General features: G+C 41.3%; 1 protein-coding gene across 1 annotated transcript in view; it reads right to left on the reverse strand.

Moving 5' to 3' along the window:
* LOC124552336 (synaptic vesicle glycoprotein 2A-like) overlaps positions 1-15,910 on the reverse strand; it is a 117,898-nt gene that overhangs the window by 12,330 nt on the left and 89,658 nt on the right. Inside the window, exons 5-6 of the mRNA XM_047126606.1 lie at positions 10,707-10,828; positions 7,203-7,444 (exon numbers count right to left, since the gene is read on the reverse strand). Coding sequence (XP_046982562.1) covers positions 7,203-7,444; positions 10,707-10,828 — 364 coding nt within the window. The remainder of the gene's footprint in view (positions 1-7,202; positions 7,445-10,706; positions 10,829-15,910) is intronic.

Raw genomic sequence — 15,910 nt, forward strand, 5'->3', positions numbered from 1 at the left:
TCACCCACTGTAGTAGTAGCTCTTGGGTGGCCTGAGCGAGGCATGTCATTGACAGTTTCTGTCTCTCTGTATCTCCTCCATATCCAAACAATCTCGCTTTGGTTCACTCTGAGACACCTGGACACTTCCCTTGTTGAGAGCCCTTCCTGGCACAAAGTAACAATGTGGATATGATCAAACTGTGGTATTGACCATTTAGGCATGGCTGAACTGCAGACAACACGAGACGTGTACCTCCTTATTGGTGGAATGACTGGAACTGATCGGCTGTCGGGCCCACTCTGTCTAATAGGCACTGCTCATGTATGATTGTTTACATCTTTGGACGTGTTTAGTGACATTTCTGAACAGTCAAAGGGACTGTTTCTGTGATAAAATATCCACAGTCAAGGTCTATCTTCAGCAGTTCTGGGAAACGGGCTGATGCAAAACTTTTTTTGATGTGTGTAGTTCCCTGCCATCCACTTTGTCATATAATTCAAGTTCCCTTCCCTGTACCTTATCATACAAAAACAATTACCCACTGTTCATGTTGTATGCTTCCAGTTACATGCCCTTCACCATGCTGCATGATTACAATTGCCTATTCTCCAAGTTGTCGTATGTTTTGAATTATCTGCTCTCCACCTTGTCATATGATTCCACTTACCTACCCAGTATCTAGTCAGATGATTACAGTTACCTGGTAGACTGATTGTGTAAACACTGAAGAGCCAAGGAAGCTGATACACCTGTCAAATATCTTGTAGGGCCCTTGCCAAAAATGCAGAAGTGCCACAACACAACGTGGCACTGACTTGACTAATAGTGCCAGAATTATGCATGGCTGTCCATAAATCCATAAGCGTACAAAAGGGTGGAGATCTCTTCTGAACAGCACATTACAAGGCATCCCATATATGCTCAATAATATTCATGTCTCAGCAAAAGTGTTTGAAGTCAGTAGAGTGTTCCTGGAGCCGCTCTGTAGCAGCTCTGGAAATGTGGGGCATCAAGTTGCCGTCCTGAAATTGTCCAAGTCTGTCAGAATGCACAATGGACATGAAAGGTTGCTGGTGATCAGACAGGATGCTTACATATGTGTTACCTGTCAGAGTTATATCTAGACATATCAGGGGTCCCATATCACTCCAACTGTACACATCCCACATCATTACAGAGCCTCCACCAGGTTGAACAGTCCCCTGCTGACATGCAATTATCATGGATTCACGAGGTTATCTCTAAACCCAAACATGTCCATCTGTTTGATACAATTGGCAAGACGTAAAGCTTTGTGTCATGCAGTATTCAAGGGTACATCAGTCGGCCTTCGGCTCTGAAAGTCCATATCGATGATGTTTTGTTGAATGGTTCACACACTGGCACTTGTTGATGGCTCAACATTGAAATCTGCAGCAATTTTCAAAAGGGTTGCACTTCCGTCACACTGAATGATTCTCTTCAGTTGTTGTTGGTCCCATTCTTGCAAGATCTTATTCCAACTGCAGTGATATTGGGAATTTGGTGTTTTACCAGATTCTTGTTTTCATAGTACGCTCATGCGATGGTCATATGGGAAAATCCTCACTTCATCGCTACCTCGGAGATGCTGAGTCCCATAGCTCATGCGCCAACTATAACACCATGTTCAAACTCACTTAAATCTTGATAACCTGCCATTATAGCAGCAGTAACCAATCTAACAACTGCACCAGACACTTGTTGTCTTATACGGGCATTGCCAACCCCAGCACTGTATCCTGTCTGTTTACACATCTGTGTATTTGAATATGCATGCCTATACCAGTTTCTTTGGCACTTCAGTGTATAAGGTTGGTAAGGGACTGATCTACAGATGGAATATCTTTGTATTCCAGTTAATTTTCAGATGGTTCTGACCACATTCTAGTTTTGGATGGGATTTTCTGACCCACTTGACAGTAGACCTGTTAAATATTAGTGAGGGTATCTGTTGGTGAAATGTATAACCGAGCCTAGTTCTCAGTTTTGTGTACTTGGGAAATTATACTGACATTTATTGGAGTACAGGTGGTTCATAGAAAGATAATAAGCTCTGTAGTAAATTTGTCCTCTACTGTTAATACACGATTGTTTGAGCAGTTCATATGACATCATTCTGCTTACATCTTGGATTAGAGTGACTGGTCCATTTCTAATGCAAGTGGGGGATATATTTTAACTAATAATGAATTGATACACCAACATTAAAACCTTCCTTGTTTCATCCAAATTCATCACAGTAGGTATTGATGCCAGAAACCACCTTTACACAGACAAGGAAGTGAATGGTATGCACTGATAATCTTAAATTTTAGGGGAAAAGATGCTATTTTTAAAAGTTCCTCAAATTCCCTCCTTATCTGAAAAACATCCCAATACAATAACTAAAACAATAATTCCATACCAAAGGAACTGGCATTCTGTGAGGAAAACTATTTGTGTTAGATTGGTGCATAAGTTAGTAGCATTTTTTTTCCTTTTTTCTTTTTGTGTGATAGTATTGTGGTTGCTATGGGTTTGTTTATTTATTGTCATTTTTTATTTGTTGTTCACTGTTGCTATTTGAGTTTGCATATTGTCAATCTGTCACCTGGAGATAGATAGTGGAGATATGGATGATGGAAAATGGAGGGCTAAGAAGGAAAAATCAAGACATTCCTGACATATTCTTCTGCTTGAGTTCAACAGAGGAGTGACCGTAGTTGGAGCAGCCAGAAACATATGTGCCGTGTACGGGGATAACGCCACTGGACAGAACACAGCAAGAAAATTGTTTTGTCATTTTAAGGGGGATCATTTTGACATTAGTGTTTCTGCACATTCAGAAAGACCTTAGTGATTTGATGAACATTGTTTAAATGCATTAATCCACAATGATGAATGTCATTATACTCAAGGACCAGTACATGTGATGAATTCTGATCATTCCACCATCATGCAACGTTTGCATGCAATGGGGCATCTTCAAAAATTGGATGTACGGGTACTGTACGCCCTAAGCTGAAACTACAAAAACCAGCATGGGTGATTATCAACTGACTATTCCCATCATGTATTGTTTGTGGTGATGAGAAATCATGTCTTTATGCTAATGAAAGGAACAGAAAGGAATGGTTGATCCCAAACAAAGCAGCAACTTACTGGACAAAGATCTGTGGACATCCCCAAAAGATAATGTTAGGCATCTGGTGGAAAAGCGACAGTGTAGTGTACTACAAATTGCTTCTGAGATTTATTGCCAACAACTGAGATGTCTTGCAGACACAATCTAAGAAGAACAATCATGAAAACAGCGTGAAGTAATGTTACTCCACAATAATGCCACTCGCATTCTGCTACACTGACAAAAAACAATACACAGGAGCTGGATTGGGAAGTCACTCTACGCTCACCTTACCCACCTAATCTTGTGCACTCTGTATGAAACAGCCTTTAAGAACTCCCTTTCTGGAAGAAAATGCACTCAAATTATGCCTCAACAAATTCTTTGCCTCAAAGCCAAATGATATCTACAGTTGCGGAATTGAAAAATTACTCAGTGTTGGCAGACTATTGTAAATAGTGCAGGAGAATATATTATTTATGATTAAATATGTGTATCTACTGTAAACTTATGGAGTAATGCTACAAACTTGTGCACCGACCCAATAGAACAAATTTGAATGTTGCTGTTGTTGTAGTCTTCAGTCCTGAGACTGGTTTGATGCAGCTCTCCATGCTACCCTGTCCTGTGCAAGCTTCTTCATCTCCCTGTACTTACTGCAACTTACATCCTTCTTAATCTGCTTAGTGTATTCATCTCTTGGTCTCCCTCTACAATTTTTACCCTCCACGATGCCATCCAATGATAAAATTTGTGATCCCTTGATGCGTCAGAACATGTCCTACCAACTGGTCCCTTCTTCTTGTCAAGTTGTGCGAAACTACTCTTCTCCCCAATTCTATTCAATACCTCCTCATTAGTTATGTGATCTACCCATCTAATCTTTAGCATTCTTCTGTAGCACCACATTTCGAAAGCTTCTATTCTCTTCTTGTCCAAACTATTTATCGTCCATGTTTCACTTCCATACATGGCTACACTCCATACAAATACTTTCAGAAATGACTTCCTGACACTTAAATCTCTACTCGATGTTAACAAATTTCTCTTCTTCAGAAACGCTTTCCTTGCCATTGCCAGTCTACATTTTATATCCTCTCCACTTCGACCATAATCAGTTATTTTGCTCCCCAAATAGCAAAATTCCTTTACTACTTTAAGTGTCTCATTTCCTAATCTAATTCCCTCAGCATCACCCGACTTAATTTGACTACATTCCATGATCCTCGTTTTGCTTTTGTTGATGTTCATCTTATATCCTCCTTTCAAGACACTGTCCATTCCGTTCAACTGCTCTTCCATGTCCTTTGCTGTCTCTGACAGAACTACAATGTCATCGGCGAACCTCAAAGTTTTTACTTCTTTTCCATGGATTTTAATACCTACTCCAAATTTTTCTTTTGTTTCCTTTACTGCTTGCTCAATATACAGATTGAATAACATCGGGGAGAGGCTACAACCCTGTCTAACTCCCTTCCCAACCACTGCTTCCCTTTCATGTCCCTCGACTCACTCCTTTCCCAACCACTGCTTCCCTTTCATGTCCCTCGACTCTTATAATTGCCATCTGATTTCTGTACAAATTGTAAATAGCCTTTCGCTCCCTGTATTTTACCCCTGCCACTTTTAGAATTTGAAAGAGAGTATTCCAGTCAACACTGTCAAAGGCTTTCTCTAAGTCTACAAATGCTAGAAATGTTGGTTTTCCTTTCCTTAATCTTTCTTCTAAGATAAGTCGTAAGGTTAGTATTGCCTCACGTGTTCCAGCATTTCTACGGAATCCAAACTGATCTTCCCCGAGGTCGGCTTCTACCAGTTTTTCCATTCATCTGTAAAGAATTCACGTTAGTAATTTGCAGCTGTGACTTATTAAACTGATAGTTCGGTAATTTTCACATCTGTCAACACCTACTTTCTTTGGGATTGGAATTATTATATTGTTCTTGAAGTCTGAGGGTATTTCCCCTGTCTCATACATCTTGCTCACCATATGGTAGAGTTTAGTCATGACTGGCTCTCCCAAGGCCGTCAGTAGTTCTAATGGAATGTTGTCTACTCCTGGGGCCTTGTTTCCACTCAGGTCTTTCACTGCTCTGTCAAACTCTTCACGCAGTATCATATCTCTCATTTCATCTTCATCTACATCCTCTTCCATTTCCATAATATTGTCCTGAAGTACATTGCCCTTGTACAGACCCTCTATATACTCCTTACACCTTTCTGCTTTCCCTTCTTTGCTTAGAAATGGGTTTCCACCAAAGCTCTTGATATTCATGCAAGTGACTCTCTTTTCTCCAAAGGTCTCTTTAATTTTCCTGTAGGCAGTATCTATCTTACCCTAGTGAGATAAGCCTCTACATCCTTACATTTGTCCTCTAGCCATCCCTGCTTAGCCATTTTGCACTTCCTGTCGATCTCATTTTTGAGACGTTTGTATTCCTTTTTGCCTGCTTCATTTACTGCATTTTTATATTTTCTCCTTTCATCAATTAAATTCAATATTTCTTCTGTTACCCAAGGGTTTCTACTAGCCCTCGTATTTTTACCTATTTGATCCTCTGCTGCCTTCACTATTTCATCCCTCAAAGCTACCCATTCTTCTTTTACTGTATTTCTTTCCCCCAGTCCTGTCAATTGTTCCCTTATGCTCTCCCTGACACTCTGTTCAACGTCTGGTTCTTTCAGTTTATCTAGGTCCCATCTCCTTAAATTCCCACCTTTTTGCAGTTTCTTCAGGTTTAATCTACAGTTCATAACCAATAGATTGTGGTCAGAGTCCACATCTGCCCCTGGAAATGTCTTACAATTTAAAACCTGGTTCCTAAATCTCAGTCTTACCATTATATAATCTATCTGATACCTTTTAGTATCTCCAGGGTTCTTCCATGTATACAACCTTCTTTCATGATTCTTGAATCAAGTATTGGCTATGATTAAGTTATGCTCTGCGCAAAATTCTACCATGCGGCTTCCTCTTTCATTTCTTAGCCCCAATCCATATTCACCTACTATGTTTCCTTCTCTCCCTTTTCCTACTGACGAATTCCAGTCACCCATGACTATTAAATTTTCTTCTCCCTTCTGTACCTGAATAATTTCTTTTACCTCATCATACATTTCTTCAATTTCTTCATCGTCTGCAGAGCTAGTTGGCATATAAACTTGAACTATTGTAGTAGGCATGGGCTTCGTGTCTATCTTGGCCACAATAATGCATTCACTATGCTGTTTGTATATCTAACTTTAACCTATCCATTTCCTTTTTTAAATTTTCTAACCTACCTGCCCGATTAAGGGATCTGACATTCCACACTCCGATCCGTAGAACGCCAGTTTTCTTTCTCCTGATAACGACGTCCTCTTGAGTAGTCCCCGCCCGGAGATCCGAATGGGGGACTATTTTACCTCTGGAATATTTTACCCAAGAGGACGCCATCATCATTTAACCATACAGTAAAGATGCATGCACTCGGGAAAAATTACGGCCATAGTTTCCCCTTGCTTTCAGCCGTTCGCAGTACCAGCACAGCAAGGCCGTTTTGGTTGGTGTTACAAGGCCAGATCAGTCAATCATCCAGACTGTTGCCCCTGCATCTACTGTAAAGGCTGCTGCCCTTCTTGAGGAACCACACATTTGTCTGGCCTCTCAACAGATACCCCTCTGTTGTGGTTGCACCTACGGTACGGCCATCTGTATTGCTGAGGCACACAAGCCTCCCCACCAACGACAAGGTTCATGGTTCATGAGGGGGATGAATTTGAATAGAACTAGTAATTGGTACTGACCCCTATAGTGTCTCAAAGAATGTCAAACTGTTTTCCTTTGTTTAAGTAAGAGCAAAGATATATTTTCTTTTCTTTGAACAGGCTCATTTTGTCTTCCACAAAAATTTCATATTTGAGTAGTCGCAGGCACAGTGTTTTGTGTAACAGGACTGACAATACTCAGGAACCCGCCAATTCCAGGACAGATCCCATTATTGTATCTCTAGTAAGAAATTGTCACGGCAGTCACTATCAAATAACAACTGAATTGTAACAGACTACGAAGGCCGCAACTGGCACGGGAAGTGAAATAAGTGTTGCATGTACTCACGGGGAACTTGTCCGGTGGTACGCCATTGTTGGTGGCAAACATGTGGCGGAGCACGTCGAGTGCCTCGTCCCTCCGGTCGGCAACCAGCAGGAACTTGGGGCTCTCCGGCATGAACAGCCTGAGGAGGGCAAAGGTGATGGCACTCAACGCCGCCCCCAGCAGCAGGAAGACGCGCCAGGAGCGCAGCCGCACAGCCCCCAGTGCCACGTCCCACGGCTGCGGGATCACCACCCATGCCAATGCTGCGAGAACATTGGGGGTGTTCCGTCAAGTCAAAACGTCATATTGGTGTACATCGTGCATTCGTGCTATTTCTCTGCAAGCCACTCCACAGTATGTATGACTCAGTGTTCAATGCTTTTGTGTTCTGGACTGCAGAGACTGGACTTCCAACTTTATCAACATATCAGATTTATATTTTGCCGGTCATGCTGCTGATGACATTTTGTTTACAGTTATAATTACTTAGCTGGGGATAATATTGTTTGCCTAATGCAGTTTGTACAAATTTCGTACTATTTACTGATTTTTAGAATTTTTTTACACACACACACACACACACACACACACACACACACACACACACACACACACACACACACACACACACTCACACACACACGTGTGTGTGACATATTCCTATAGGAGGTAGCATTGGTCAAAGCTAGAAGCATCTTTCCATAATTATTTGTCTGGAAACCAATACCTGTTCAAAAACAGACCAATGTGTCCCCTCATCCCAAATGTCTGGTACAGAGAACGCACACTCCTGTATTATCTGCACACTGCCGATATCCCCGTAGCCAAAAACCCAACGGATTCAGGTCCAATGAACGAGGAGGCCGCACTACCGGACCACCTCGACCAATACGTCACCCGTGAAACATTACAGCAAGGTGCTGTCACATGATCCATAGAAAATGAAGTAGTGTCTAGTCACGCATAAACCACAGTTTGTCTCATTTCTGCAAGGGCAATGTTCTCCCATAGTGCTCAGAATTCACCGCAAACAATTCAGAGCTACATAGGACGTGTTAATGTCTTGTGAAAAAAAATATAGGGCGTCCCATCAGGTATACCAATCACTGGGTGCAAGTCTTTTGATTTGCCGCCACTTCAGTGACTTGCGCGTCAATGTGGATGAAATAATGATGATTAGGACAACACAACACCCTGGCCCCGAGCAGAGAGAATCTTCGACCAAGCCGGGAGTCAAACCCGAGCCCTTAGGATTGACATTCTGTCGCACTGACCACTCAGCTACTGGAAGCGGACATGTTGTTGTTGTTGTTGTTTTTGTGGTCTTCAGTCCTGACACTGGTTTGATGCAGCTCTCCATGCTACTCTATCCTGTGCAAGCTTCTTCATCTCCCAGTACCTACTACAGCCTACATCCTTCTGAATCTGCTTAGTGTATTCATCTCTTGGTCTCCCTCTACGATTTTTACCCTCCACGCTGCCCACCAGTACCAAATTGGTGATCCCTTGATGCCTCAGAACGTGTCCTACCAACCGATCCTTTCTTCTAGTCAAGTTGTGCCACAAACTCCTCTTCTCCCCAATTCTATTCAATACCTCCTCATTAGTTATGTGATCTACCCATCTAATCTTCAGCATTCTTCTGCAGCACCAAATTCCGAAAGCTTCTATTCTCTTCTTGTCTAAACTATTTATCGTCCATGTTTCACTTCCATACATAGCTACACTCCATACAAATACTTTCAGAAACGACCTCCTGACTCTTAAATCAATACTCGATGTTAACAAATTTCTCTTCTTCAGAAACGCTTTCCTTGCCATTGCCAGTCTACATTTTATATCCTCTCTACTTCGACCATTATCAATTATTTTGCTCCCCAAATAGCAAAACTCCTTTACTACTTTAAGTGTCTCATTTCCTAGACTAATTCCCTCAGCATCACTCGAATTAATTCGACTACATTCCATTATCCTCGTTTTGCTTTTGTTGATGTTCATCTTATACCCTCCTTTCAAGACCTTGTCCATTCCGTTCAACTGCTCTTCCAAGTCCTTTGCTGTCTCTGACAGAATTACAATGCAATTGGCGAACCTCAAAGTTTTTATTTCTTCTCCATACCTAGTCCGAACTTTTCTTTTGTTTCCTTTACTGCTTGCTCAATATACAGATTGAATAACATCGGGGAAAGGCTACAACCCTGTCTCACCCCCTTCCCAACCACTGCTTCCCTTTCATGTCCCTCGACTCTTATAACTGTCATCTGGTTTCTGTACAAACTGTAAATAGCCTTTCGCTCCCTGTATCTTACCCCTGCCACCTTCAGAATTCGAAAGAGAGTATTCCAGTCAACATTGTCAAAAGCTTTCTCTAAGTCTACAAATGCTAGAAACATTGGTTTGCCTTTCCTTATCTTTCTTCTAAGATAAGTCGAAGGGTCAGTATTGCCTCACATATTCCAACATTTCTACGGAATCCAAACTGATCTTCCCCGAGGTCGGCTTCTACCGGTTTTTCCATTCGTCTGTAAAGAATTCGTATTAGTATTTTGCAGCTGAGACATTAAACTGATAGTTCGGTAATTTTCACATCTGTCAACACCTGCTTTATTTGATATTGGAATTACTATATTCTTCTTGAAGTCTTAGGGAATTTCGCCTGTCTCATACATCTTGCTCGCCAGATGGTAGAGTTTTGTTAGGCCTGGCTCTCCCAAGGCTGTCCAGTAGTTCTAATGGAATGTTGTCTACTCCCGGGGCCTTGTTTCGACTTATGTCTTTCAGTGCTCTGTCAAACTTTTCATGCGGTATCATATCTCCCATTTCATCTTCATCTACCTCCTCTTCCATTTCTATAATGTTGTCCTCAAGAACATCGCGACATAGGACATGTTAATTGTTTAGTAATGTGTATGGCCCTAAGAGTGTGACCCAACAATTCCTGCCCACACATTAGTACTGATCCTGATGCCTCACCTCCATGACTGTTCAAGGATTTGTATCTGCGAACATGTGTAGTGCACCATGACTTGCAAATCCAGTCCACACTGCTGAATACTACATATGACTCATCACAATTAAATCTGCCCATATCTCAACTGCTATTCGTTTCTTGACAGATCACTATAGGTTGTTTTCTGCTAGGTTTTACCAATACTATCTCCTGTGTGAATATGTGACACGTTTTTAAACACTTTGTATGAATACACAGAACGAGGTCCAAACAACTCTTGTGGTATAACAGAAACCATAAAAAGACGATAATTTTCAGGAAGAACAATAAATCAAACACACTGAAGATAGATGAGAAAGGGCTGAAACATGTGGATAAAAAATATGTCAAATGGTGTCTTAAATACAGCAGAATTTATCTCTCTGTACTTTTCCTAGGAAACATGGAAAAGAAGAGCTACAACATGGAAAAGATGATTGTGCCACAGTAGTTCCTATCATTTGTGTAGATGCCTGTTGTGGCAGTGGCACACCTAGCGTGATGGAACTGGTCGCCCGGACTGGAACTCGACTTACCCGGCTGTGCGACGCTGGCAATGGCGATGAAGACGCAGACGTAGACCATGCTCTGAGTGCGCGTCTTCTCACCGTGGAACTCCCCCAGGTAGGCGTATGTCACAGCAGAGGGCCCGCAGATGCTGTATAGTGAGAAAACAAAAGCCCAAACTAGCACTTCTCCCGCACAATAACCTGAAAGCGATGCATAATGGCAGTCAGGTAGATGAAATATTTCTTGAGTAGCAAAAACCATTCGTATCGGTGCCACATTAAAATTCAATATTGAAAGTAGGATCAAACAACTTTTTGACTGGAGGATTTCCTGGAAAGGAGGACATGAGCTGTTATTGTGGATGGAGAGTCATCAGCTGAAGTACAGGGTGTTCAAAACGTTTCTCCGCAGTGCTGTATGATTGTTAGCCGCGCATGCCGTATGATTGTTCACCTGCCTGGATTACTTCCCTTCAAGTGGACTCCCCCAACATTCCACTGTTTCGTTTATCTCATCCAGAGTCAGTAGTATTGTTGGTGTGTGTCATTACGTGTTGACGTGAACATTTAAGTTTAGTTCCTTTGTTCGTTTGTTTCGTTCCTGTCACTGTTAAAATGCAAACCATTGAAGAATGTGTGTTTTTAGTAAAACAAGTGTTCAAAGCTGGCGGTAAACACACAGTTTTGGTTTGTCAAACATTTAATTCAGTTTTCCCGGAGACAACACTCCCACATCGTGATACTGTGCGAGATTTGATTAACAAATTTCGAAGTACGGGTTCAGTGACAGATGCACCGAGAAGCGGTCATCCTAGCATTTTGTCCGAGGATAAACTACTCGATATTTCTGATAAAATGTCCATGAGTTCGAAAAAAGTCAGTAAGAAAACTCGCCCAGGAAATCGATGTTAATGTCAGAACAGCCCACACAGCTGTAAGGAAAAAAATGGTTCAAATGGCGCTGAGCACTATGGGACTCAACTGTTGAGGTCATTAGTCCCCTAGAACCTAGAACTAGTTAAACCTAACTAACCTAAGGACATCACACACATCCATGCCCGAGGCAGGATTCGAACCTGCGACCGTAGCGGTCTCGCGGTTCCTGACTGCAGCGCCAGAACCGCGCGGTCACTTCGGCCGGCTGTAAGGAAAAAATTAGAACTTTTCCCATACAAAGTGACAGTCGTGCAAGAACTGAAAAATACTGATCATGGCAAGAGGCTGCATTATTGTCAATGGTTCAAAAATTTCGTTCAACAAAATTGAAGGGATATTCTTAATGAAACGTTTTTCGCTGATGACAAACTCTCAAAATTCTCTTATGTGGAGTACTGCAAATCCATTGTGCATTCATGAGGAACCACTTCATTCTGTGAAAATAGGAGTTTGGATTGCAATTTCTAGATGTCGGATTGTGGGTCCCATATTTTTCAATGAAACAATAAACGCACAACGATACTGCAGTGATATTCTGTACCCATTTACAGGAGAACTTGTGTTAAGTGAAATACTGAACGGTTATTTTCAACAAGATGAGCATAAAGCTCACATTTCAATGTCACTGTTTGCTGATGTTTTTCGTGATCGCGTAGTTTCACAGGGCCTTTGGCCTCCACGATAGTCTGACCTAACACCACCTGACGTTTTCTTCTGGGGTGCAGCGAAAGCAGCTGTCTATAAAAACCGTCCAAAATCCACCGATGAATTGAAAACTGCAATATCCACTTTCACTGCTTCTGTTACGGAAGATGTGTTACAGCTTGTGTTTGGAAACATGGTTAGACGTGTATTCAACAACAGGGGGGACACTTTCAACGTTTAATGTTAAAATTTGTAAGTAAAAATGAATATTCAATAAATTAATAACTTGTATTTCACTGAGTTTCATTTTGGTATATTCACTGTGGCATACGGCATGTGCGTCTAAAAATCATACAGCACTGCGGTGAGACTTTTTGAACACCCCGTAGAAATATCTTCAGTACCCCAGGGAAGTTTACTGTAACCCTTGCTGTTTGCAGTGTATATTCTCCTCATTCCTCACACAGCATGTATGACACATCGAACTTTTATTTATTTATTTTTGGTAGCTCAGTGAATAAACCAAACTTGCAGTGAATGATTGTAGCATATACAGACCATCCATAAAGTTCCAAGGCTGATTTTATTCCTGGTATATAAGCGACATCAGTGCAGTAGCTACGGTGGTAGTTTGAACCAACGACTCTAAACAACAGGTGTGCATTCGGACAGCCAGTTGTGAGTAGGCACTGTGAAGGTGTGGACATGTGCCTATAGTGTCGCAACATTGTTGCATCACAAACTGAAGATGAACAGTGAACTGAAGATCTCTAAACCTAGTGTTCAAGACATTCTACAGAATGTTTTGAAGCAGAGATAAGAGTGTACGAAATTCGTCCTGCATATCTTTAGACCCGAACAAAATCTACAATGTATGGAAGACTACTACCACTTGACTGAAAAGCAAAATGCCAACAATTACTTTCTGCAAAAATCATCAGACGTGATGTCACTAGGTGTCATCAATACAAACCTGAGAGAACACGAAAAAGCGCAGAAATTCATACGAAGGGTCAACGCTTTGATGATGTAACCGACCTTTGCGTCACTGTGACGGTCAAACTGAACTTAAGGAACAAGAACGTTTCTGATAGATTCACAAGGTTTTATGAATGTCCTGTTCTATGCACTCTAGTGGAAGGACGTTATGTGGAACATATGAAACAGTAAAACCACAACCTTGACGTGTGCTGACTGTGCATCGCTTGTTTTTCTTCTGGACATTATCAGCAGGTGGCACCATCAACATGAAGAAAGCGGCCTATTACAGTGTCAGCAGGTCTTTAACCATTTCACTGCTCCAGACGTAAATATAAGCTAATCGTTTCAGTGCTACAGACGTATATATACTATTTTCTATAAACAATACTTACAGCGATTCCCTGCTACAGTCGTATAGTTACGTATAACGCCGACAATCGGCCAGCGAGTCGGAGGTAACTGTTGCGCAAGTATGCAGTTTAATTGTTGTAATACTAGGAAATACCTGAACGACTATTGAATGCTGAATTCTCTTTCTGCTGAGTTCATTCGTATCACTATATTACCTAGTATGTGTGCGGCCGTTTCCGCGTGACCAAATAAAATGACGCGACGTTACCGTCCGTTTACAGACGATGAGCTGCTAAGTATTCTAAAAAGAGTGACGAGGACATCATCATGCCCAATAATGACGACGACGAGCTGGCAGATAAATCTGTCACCACAAATATAAAAAATATTTGTGAATCAACAAACGTTGAACCAGTAAATGCAGATCCAGATTTTGATGTTATCGTCGATTCTTTCTCCGATTCCGAAGAAGAGCCTGAGCGTATGGCCGAAAAACATCCTAAGAGACACGAACAGTTGATTTTAAATGGAAAGACTCTGATTTGGACCCTAAAGTGATTAATTTCGATAACAGTGGTTCCGGTTGCAAAATCGTCAATTTAGATTATTTATGTACTGTCTACGACTGATTCCAAGTTTTTTTTAGCCAAGAAATTGTGAGCTACATAGCTGAGCAACGTAATTTATATTATGAACACCTTTGCAATGATGCCAGTGAAAAATCAAGACTGCGACGTTGGAAAAACACAAACAGTGACGAAGTTTACTGTTTCCTTGCTGTAAATTTTCTGATGGCTCAAGTGAGAAAAAATGAAATAAACAGTTATTGGACCAATGATCAGTTACTGTCTACTCCAATGTTTGCGCAAATCATTCTGAGAGATAGATATCTTCTGTTACGTCTAATGTTACATTTTGCTGATAACAGTAAGGACCGCCGGCCGATTTGGCCGAGCGGTTCTAGGCGCTTCAGTCTGGAACCGCGCTACTGCTACGGTCGCAGGTTCGAATCCTGCCTCGGGCATGGATGTGTGTGATGTCCTTAGGTTAGTTAGGTTTAAGTAGTTCTAAGTTCTAGGGGACTGATGACCTCAGATGTTGAGTCCCATAATTCTCAGAGCCATTTGAACCAGTAAGGACCCTGGAGATGACAAAATCTGGAAATTACGTCGAGTTGTGGATCACTTACGAAAAGTATTTCCAGGTGCCTTCTATTTTTTTAAAAATTTGTGCATTGACGAAAGTTTAGTTCTCTTCAAAGGTCGTGTCTTCTTCAAGCAGTACATTCCTTCCAAACGCCACAGATTTTGTGTAAAATTTGCTGTGTTATGTGATGTGAAACTGGTTATATTCCTGACTTTATTATTTATGTGGGTGCAGCAACAGACGTAAAAAAGGAAACTGACTTTGGTGTAAACGTTGGAATACCTGGAAGCATTGTTCTCACTGTACTTGAACGTTACCTTGGTAAAGGTTACACATTATATATTGACAACTGGTACGCTAGCCCAACGTTATTTTCTGATTTGCATGACAGAGTGATTAATGCCTGTGGAACTGTGAGAACAAACCTCAAAGGCATGCCTGCTTTATCAAAAAAACTTAGAAAAGGCGAGATCGAGTTTATGACAACAGATAAACTTCTTGCTCTAAACTGACAGGACAAGCGGGAAGTGAGGATGCTTTCAACTCTTCATGTAAGTTTAATTACAGCGACTGACAAAACTGACAGAACCACGAATGAACCAAAAACAAAATCAGCTTGCATCGTAAGCTACACTGAAAATATGGGGGCCGTCGACAGGAGCGACATGATGCTAAGTTCAGTAGAATGTGTACGAAAAACTGTAAAATGGTATAAAAAAGTATTTTTTGTTTGGTGGATCTGTCTCTGCTCAATGCGCATGCATTATATAAAACTCAAACGGGACGAAATATTTCAGTATCTGATTTTCAACAGAAACTTATCAAGGAGATCCTAGAGATTCACCACCAACTGCAAACAGAGGGACGTCGTGGAAGGAGATCGGCTGATGGTGACAATGCCTTACGCCTAACCGAGCGCCACTTCATCTCGCTAATCCCAGGAACTTCAAAGAAAAAGGCCGCCCAGAGGTGTATTTTATGTGCAAAACACGATAAACGAAGTGACACAAGATACATTTGTGTAAACTGTAATGTGCCTTTATGTTTGAATTTTTGTTTCGAGAGATATCACACTTTGAAGTATTACTAATGTAATATGTTTTGTATTTTTTTTCTCCTAATAAAGTACCATTTTTGAACAAAATAAGACTCTCTGAACAAAGATTTAAAAA

This window comes from Schistocerca americana, chromosome 10 (assembly GCF_021461395.2).
Source record: "Schistocerca americana isolate TAMUIC-IGC-003095 chromosome 10, iqSchAmer2.1, whole genome shotgun sequence".
NCBI classification, from domain to species: Eukaryota; Metazoa; Arthropoda; class Insecta; order Orthoptera; family Acrididae; genus Schistocerca; species Schistocerca americana.